The sequence below is a fragment of the Rhinopithecus roxellana genome, chromosome 2 (genome assembly GCF_007565055.1).
Source record: "Rhinopithecus roxellana isolate Shanxi Qingling chromosome 2, ASM756505v1, whole genome shotgun sequence".
NCBI lineage: Eukaryota > Metazoa > Chordata > Mammalia > Primates > Cercopithecidae > Rhinopithecus > Rhinopithecus roxellana.
This window is the reverse complement of record NC_044550.1, coordinates 77,659,332-77,667,442: the sequence shown is the minus strand read 5'-3', so window position 1 is coordinate 77,667,442 and position 8,111 is coordinate 77,659,332. Positions and strand designations below refer to the sequence as shown.

The 8,111-nt window shown below is 41.0% G+C and overlaps 1 protein-coding gene across 1 annotated transcript in view; it reads left to right on the top strand.

Moving 5' to 3' along the window:
• The first annotated feature begins 657 nt into the window (after nt 1–657).
• The window catches only part of TBC1D9 (TBC1 domain family member 9), a 139,312-nt gene continuing 131,858 nt past the window's right edge, over nt 658–8,111 (top strand). The window contains exon 1 of the mRNA XM_010355931.2: nt 658–1,125. Within this exon, the coding sequence (XP_010354233.1) occupies nt 996–1,125 (130 nt within the window). The 5' untranslated portion in view covers nt 658–995. The remainder of the gene's footprint in view (nt 1,126–8,111) is intronic.

Sequence of the window (8,111 nt, the reverse complement as noted above, 5' to 3'; positions counted from 1 at the left end):
CCCTGGGGATGCAGGAAACAAAAACATCGACGACCATTGGCTGCGTTGGCTTCCGACCCGGGTCTCTAACCGAGCTCCAGGTCTGGAACCTTGAAACACGTTTCCTGGGAAAAGGGGTGGCGCTATCCCATAGAGCGTCAACCTTAAACACAAACAGCACACACACACCCACGCAGGCTGGCGGCGTCCTCCCTGCTGGGATGGGCGTCGGGCCCAGTGCTTGGCACACGGTCCCCAGGAGCTCCCCCCGAAGGTTCCCCAGAAGCCAGCCACAGCTGCCCAGCTCGGCGCACAGAGCTCGCGGAGGTACCGAGTCCGCGGAAACCCGGACCCGCTCCAAGTGAGCCGCGTTGTCGTCATTCATTCGCAGTGTCCGGAGCGTCCTTCCAGCTGGTAGCTGGGTTTCGCTAGTGGCGCCAGCGGTCCCGACAGGGCGCATTAAGGCGCGGCCACTTCGCTAGCTCCAGCAGGTAGAGACGGCAGGGGCCCTGGAGCTCCGGTCGGCGCCGCGGGAGCAGCAGCGCCCCAGCCCAGCTTGGGCCTGACCGCGGGGCCGAATCCACTCGGGTGGCCCGGAGCCCTGCCCGCCGCCGAGCCGCATCCCGGGACTGAGCTATACCACTTCCTCCTCCTCCCGCTCCCTTCCTCCTCCTCTTCCTCCTCCTCCCGCTCCTCCCGCCGCTGTGGGCCGGAGCCGGGCTGCAGAGCGCCAGGCCCGGGCGTCTGCGGCCGCGGGCTCTTGCGGGGCGGCGGCGCTACGGGGAGGATGCTGCTCGCCGCGCCCGCGTCCTCGCCGTCCTCCCCGGCCTCCTCCTGGGGCTTTGTTGTGGCCCGGTCGCCGCAGGCCGCCCCCTGAAGTCGCCTGCGGCCGCCGCACCTAGCGGACGGGCGGGCGGTCGGGCGCGCGAGTGCCCAGGAGAGCGCGCCTGTCGCGGTGGTGGGTGCAGGACCCGACCCACGGGCCCATTGTGCGCCCGCCCGCGGCGGCCGGGACCATGTGGGTGAACCCCGAGGAGGTGTTGCTGGCCAACGCGCTGTGGATCACCGAGAGGGCCAACCCATACTTCATCCTACAGCGGAGGAAGGGCCACGCTGGCGATGGAGGCGGCGGCGGCGGACTGGCGGGTAAGGACCCTGGCAGATCCCTGCAGGAGGGGAGCCGGGAGCGCTGCGGCGCCGCCCGCGCCCTGGGCTGCAGGCTCCGGAGACGCCGCCCGGTCCCCTGGGGCTGGGCGACTCGCCCTGCCTCGTTGTGTGCGAGGCTTCGAAAGTCGTGCTGTTCAGGTTGGGCAGAGATGCTTCTTTTTTGACTCTGTCAGGCTTTGGGGCCCTTAGCGTACTGAGCGCTCTTTAAGTAGATGATGTTGAGGAGAATGGAAAAGAGTGAGTCTGGGGCGGAGGGAATGTATTATCCCCTATAAATTGAATGCAGCATTCCCTTCCCCTCCCCCCCTTAAAAATACTGTTTTCCAAATGGAGAAGAGGGAAGGAAGAAGGTTAATTTTTACTCCACTTTCTTTACTGGCAACAGCAGGATCAGGTGTAAAATGCTCTTTTGTTTCCAGGGAAGCGATCAGTAAGGAACTGATGTGGTCATTTCCTAGATGAGTTATGACCGAAGAGAATGAATAAGGAAACAGGAATTCTTTTGTTTCACCTGATTAGAAATAAAGCAAAGCAAGCTGTCTGGTTCTAGGTGTAAAAATAATTGGCTGTATAACTGCATTTTAACTATTTTGGCTCAATCACATCTTCCCTAAACCCCCTTCCTTCAAGGTATTATTGTAATTGTTGCTGAAGCCATATCATATCATTCAGGATAATAAGATCAGTCAGACCCATATCCAAAGTAATGCCATATTCGAAATAATCTTGAACTCATACCATACCAGAGAAATTGGATCTTCTCCCTCTCTGTGTTATTTAGAACGAACAGAACTGGAATACTTTGTACAGTGAAAAAGTTAGTAGAAGAAATAGTAGAAGTTTCACTAGGAAGGAGACTGCAAAAAAGATGAACTTTGACCTCCTCGGAGTTGAGCATTTATCAACCTCATATATCACCTGGGGTTTGCACACTAGGTAAATTGTTGCTTTCAAATGCTGTGCTATGAAATAAAGATTCTTGATATATGTATTTACTTATGATTATATTTATAACCTGATTTTCTCAAGATTAAAATTCAAGTGTCATGTGGTACAATATATACTGGTATGTTTGAAGGAACTTGCTTCTACCCGAGAAGATAAATATGCAGAGCTCCAGACCCCATTCTGGAAATACTGACTAGTGATCTGATACCAGGATTTTCCAGTTCACTTTGTAGAAGTTATCTAACTCTAAATGTTAATATGTAATTTACATGTCTAATATTGGAATCAGCCCACATTGTCCTTTTTTTTTTTTTTTTTTTTGAGACAGAGTCTTGCTCTGTTGCCCAGGCTGGAGTGCAGTGGTGCGATCTTGGCTCACTGCAACCTCCTCCTCCCGGGTTCAAGCGATTCTCCTGCCTCAGCCTCCTGAGTAGCTGGGACTACAGGCATGAACCACCATGCCCAGCTAATTTTTTTGTATTTTTAATAGAGATGAGGTTTCACCATGTTGGCCAGGCTGGTCTTGAACTCCTGATCTCAAATAATTTGCCCACCTTGGCCTCCTGAAGTGCTGGGATTACAGGCGTGAGCCACCTCGCCTGGCCCACATAGTCCTTTAAGCCTAGGACAACAACATAGAGTAGATAATTTACTGTAGTAAAAAAGAATATTTCCTTCTGCAGTTAACCCTCCTACACCTTGTAAACATTAAGTATTCATTTACCTGTATCATTTGCAATAGGATGTGAAAAATTCAGGGATTCAGAGCCTTCTTTTTTTGCTTAACATTTGTATTGTGTTCTTACTGGTTTTTAGAGCTATAACTGACTACAGTCCACTTGAAATCTCATCTTGTCATCAATGACTTATTTCACATAGGTAAAATTACATCTTGTGAATTGAGAAATCACAGCAATTACACTTATTGGAATCATTGAAATCATTGTCATGAGTAAAAATATTCACAACAAAGCCTATTTTCAAGCAACAGAGGTAAAATGTTTGGTCTAATACATTGGTGCCATGTTAAATGTAGCAGGAACATTTTAGAAATGTTATACATTGTGTAGTATATTCTGATTCTAATGTAAGTTCATTCATTCACTAACTTACTAAATCATTTAACAAATATTTGTTGGCAACTTCTAGAAGTGCTAATGTCATGAAGCTCAAGCCTAGTAGAAGACAGGTATTGATGAAATAATCACATAAATTAAAGTAAAATTGCCACTCTACAGAGTCCCAGCAGAAAACAGAATCCAAATGAAGAGAGATGAGTGAAAAGACAACTTCGAAAAATGGAGGTATGGTTATTTGAACTGGTGTAAGACAAACCAGAGGCAGGACTCTCAGGAGTCCATGAGAGCTGGAGCCAGGGAAGAGGAGCTTGAGCCTGGAGAGAAGCAGCCACTTGTAAAAATACAGACTATAGCAGAAAGGGAGTGGGAATACATGCCCTGACTTCTGTCTTCTCCCACCCTCCCAGCTTCTGCCACTGCCTCCCATCCTTGGAAGCCAACAGAAGCCAGCTAAGGAACAGGGCATGGGGGCGTATGCCTGTAGTCCCAGCTGCTAGAGAGGCTGGGGCTGGAGGATTGTTTTTGTCCAGGCATTCGAATCCAGACTGGGCAAAGTGGTGAGACCTTATCTCTAGAAAAGGGGAAAAAAAAAAAAAAAGAATCTAGCTGGAAAGAGAGTCCTGGTAATGTAGTCTGTTGGGATCAGCCTCCCAGGAATGGATAGGGGCAAACTGAGAATGATCAGAACAAATATCGTAAGAGGAGAACCATGATGTTGGTTAGTCCCGGTTAAGTGATGGGGTCTTGGAGGTGGAGGCAAAGGAAAGATCCCTTGAGGAAGTGACCCTTGAGCTTAGAACTGAAGAAAGAAAAAGATCCACCTGTGAGGAGAGGAGGGAAGAATAAGTGTTAGGTCTCAGTTGTTGGAGATTTTCTGGAAGATCTCAGTACTTTTACATAATATGCATTATCTGGATCAGTGCACATGTGTACACCCAGCAAATAGATGACAGATGAGTAGGGAAACTTGCTCAGTGTGAACTGGCCAGGAGTGCTCTCAAAGTGTGATCATCAGGGAGCTTGGAAAGATTAGCACAGAAAGCTGTAAAAGCAATGGGTCAAAGTTGAGGACACTTAACATTTTTTAAAAATTAAGATATTCTGGGTTCCTGATTCCAAGCAATATGTATAGGCATTGATGCAATGAAGTCCTTCTTCTATTGTGGATGCATTTGATTGATTTATTTAACTCCCTTTGACAGATTTCATACATATACATAAAATTACAGACATCAGATGCAAAGTGCAGTGATCTAGTACAAAGTGAACACTTGGCAACCAACACCAGGATTAAAAAAATACAATACTGCTATTGTGCCAAAAGCCCCTTTGTGATTCTCAGCCAATCATTGTCACCTCCCCCAAAGATAAAAACTGTCCTCATGTTTTTTTGTAAACACTTCCTTGATTTTCTTTATAGTTTTTCCAAAGAACATATCCCTAAACTCTATATTTTGGTTTTGCCTTTTTTTTTTTTTTTTTAGCAAGAAATGAAATGGAATTATAGAGTATGTATTCGTTTGTGTCTGGATTCTTTTGCTCAGCCTTGTGCATGTGATATTCATTTTGTTGCTGGTGGTTGTAATTCATTCATTTTTCTGTTCTGTGTAGAAAACTATGATATGAGTATACCACAATTTATTTATGTGTTTATCAACTATATTGTTGGTGGACCATTGGGTGGTCCATTTGGGGGCATTATGGATCATGTGGCTGTGGTCATTTTGGGACATGTTTCTTGGTGCCTGTGGGCATACATTTCTATTTGCTCTATAAACAGGAGAGGAATTGCTAGCTTATAATGTATTATCAACTTCAGTAGATGATACCAAACAGTTTTCCAGAGTAGTTGTACCAATATAATCCCACCAGCAGCTTATGGAAGTTTCCCTTGTTCCATCACGTATCCTTGTCAGCACTGTCGGTCTTTGTAATTTTAGCCATTGTTGTGGTTTTGGAGTAATGTCACATCGCAGGGTTAATTTGCTTTTTCCTGACTGATGAAGTTGAGCATTTTTCCGTATGTTTATTCACCATTTGGAATATTTTGAGATATGATTGTTCAAGTCTCTTGTCCATTTTTCAACTGGATTGTCTTTTTTGTTACTAACTTGTAGAAATTTAAAAAATATATTCTGGGTATGAACCCACTGTTACATGTGTGGCAAAATCTTCATTTGTTCCTTACCTATTTACTCTGTAAAGGATGAACAGAGATTCTTAATTTTTAAAATTTCTTAAGTCCTTTTTAGATACCATTTCCTTTTAGATACCATTTCCTTTATGGTTAATATTTTATTGTGTTCTGTTTAATAAGTCTTTTCCTGCTCTGTGGTTGTAAAGATATTCTTCTATATTCTAGAAATGTAACAGTTTTAACCCCCACCTTAACATGTATAGATCACTGGGAATTAATTTTTGCATATTGTGTGAAGTAGGGGTTAGGTATTGTATTTTAAATTTTTTGTGGACATTCATTTGCCCCAGCGTGATTTATTGGGAAGGCTATTCTGTCTTCACTGTTCTGTAGAGCTATCTTTATCATAAATCAGGTACCCATATGTGTGGGTCTGTTTTGGGTTTTCTAGTCTATTTCTTTTGTTTATTAGTATATTCTTGCACCAACACCACACTGTAGTTTTATTTTAATTTTCTTTTAGATTCAGGGGTTACATGCACAGTTACATGGGTAATTGTGTACTGTACTTTTATAGTAAGAGTTTATATGCAGTAGATAAAGTTCTATTATCTTGTTCTTTGTTCTCTACAGGTTTCTTGACTATTCCTTGAGTACAATACAGATGTTCCTCTACTTACAGTGGAGTTATGTTTCAATAAGTTGAAAATATTGATGCATTTTTTTAACTTAAAATATCCTCAATTTACAGTGAGTTTATCCAGATGTGACCTTATTGTATGTCAAGGAGCAAACCGAATTTGTATAGTTTCTGCATCATTATGATTAAAAAAAAATTTGTAAGTCGAACCATGTAAGTTGGGACCCATCTGTATTTTAGAATCAGCTTGCAAAGTCTCACCAAAACAAAACAGCAGCAGCAACAAAGATGTTAAAACTATTGAGATTTTGATTGACATTACATTGAGTCTGTAAATAAATTTGGGCAAAATTTTTACTTTTCTAGTATCAAGTCTTCTGGTCCATGAACATGGTATATTCCTTTATTTATTTAGATCTTTAAAATTTTTTCTCAGTGTTTTATAGTGTTCTTTGTAGAGGTTTTAAGCTTCATTTATTATATTTATTCATAGGTATTTCATTTTTTTTCGCTCTGTTGTATATTCTGTCTTTAAAATTTTATTTTCTGCTTCTTTTTTGCTGGGATGTAGAAATATAGTTGTTTTATATATTCACCTGTATCCAGAATGTCGCTAACTTAAGAAATGAATTCTAGTAATTTATCTGTAAATTCTTTTTTTTTATTTCGTACATGAACAACCATATCACCTGCTAATATTGACAGTTTATTTCTTTTTTAATTCCTATGGTTTTAAAAATTGTCTTTGCCTTTCTTGACAGGCCAGGACCTCATATACGATTATGAATTGATGTGGCAATTGTATGTACTCTTATCCCTTCCCAGGTCTTAAAAGAAAGACTTTCAACATTTGTTCATTGCTAAGTATGGTAATTTTTGTAAAATTTTTTGTTTCTTTTTTTTTATTTTTGTTCTCCCTGCCTGTTTTCATTTTATTTTATTTTGAGGAGTTCTTATTCCTAGTTTGCCAAGAGTTTTTGATTATATTTGGATGCTGAAGTTTTAAGAAATGCTTTTCCATTTTTATCAATGTAATCATGATTTTACCTTTATCCTGTTAGTGTGGTAACTTATAGTAACTGATTTTCAAGTGTTTACCTGAACTTGCATTTATAAAGCAATCCTAATAATATAGCATTATAGCATTATAATTGTAATATATTCCTGGTGAATTGAGCATTTTGTCATTATGAAATATTCACATATATTTCCAGAATTGCTTTTGTCTCATTCTTATGGTTAGAACAGATATATTTGGTTAGTATTTTTATGGTATCTCTTTTTCATACTTTTACTTTCAACTCTTCTCTATCCTTATGTTTTAGATGTGTCTTTTACAAATAGCGGATAGTTGATTTATTTCCTTTTTATAATGTTTAATAATTTAATTATTTTTTTATAAATAGAGATGGGGTCTCACTATATTGGCCAGGCTGGTCTCAAACTCCTGGCCTAAACCAATTCTCCTACCTTGACATCTCAAAGTGCTGGGAATTACAGGTATGAGCCCCAATACCCGGGCAGTTGACTTTTTCTTATTCAATTTTGAAATTTTTTGACCCTTAATTGTATTATTTAGTTAATGTCCATGTGACTTGGATTTAAATCTGCTCTTTTATTAAGTGCTTTATACTTTTTCTAGCTATCTTGTGTTCTTTTTATTTTGCCTTCCTTGCCTTTTGGTGGGATATGGGAATAATTTTTTTCAAGTTAAACTTTTTGAGACTCTATTAGCTAGAAGTTCTATATTCATTTTATTATTCTTTTAGTGGTTATTCTGGACATTACATATGCAGTTTTGACTCATCAAATTATATTGTCAACCAGTACTTTTTTTTTTTTACCTTTTTTTTTTTAAAGGAAAACCAGGGTCTCACTATGTTGCCCAGGCTGGTCTCAAACTCCTGGCTTCAAGTGATTCTCACACCTCAGCCTCCCAAATTGCTGGGATTAGAGGTGTCAGTCACTGCACCTGGCCATTATTTTTTATTTTTTAAATTGACATGTTAAATCTTTTCTCATATAATGCAAAGACCATGGAATACTTTAACTCCCCACCCGCAATTTACATACCATTTTTGTTGTAATAGTGTATTTTAATTCTTAACATATTTTCAACCCAAGGACGTGCAGTTATTACTGATTTTAAAGCCTATATTCA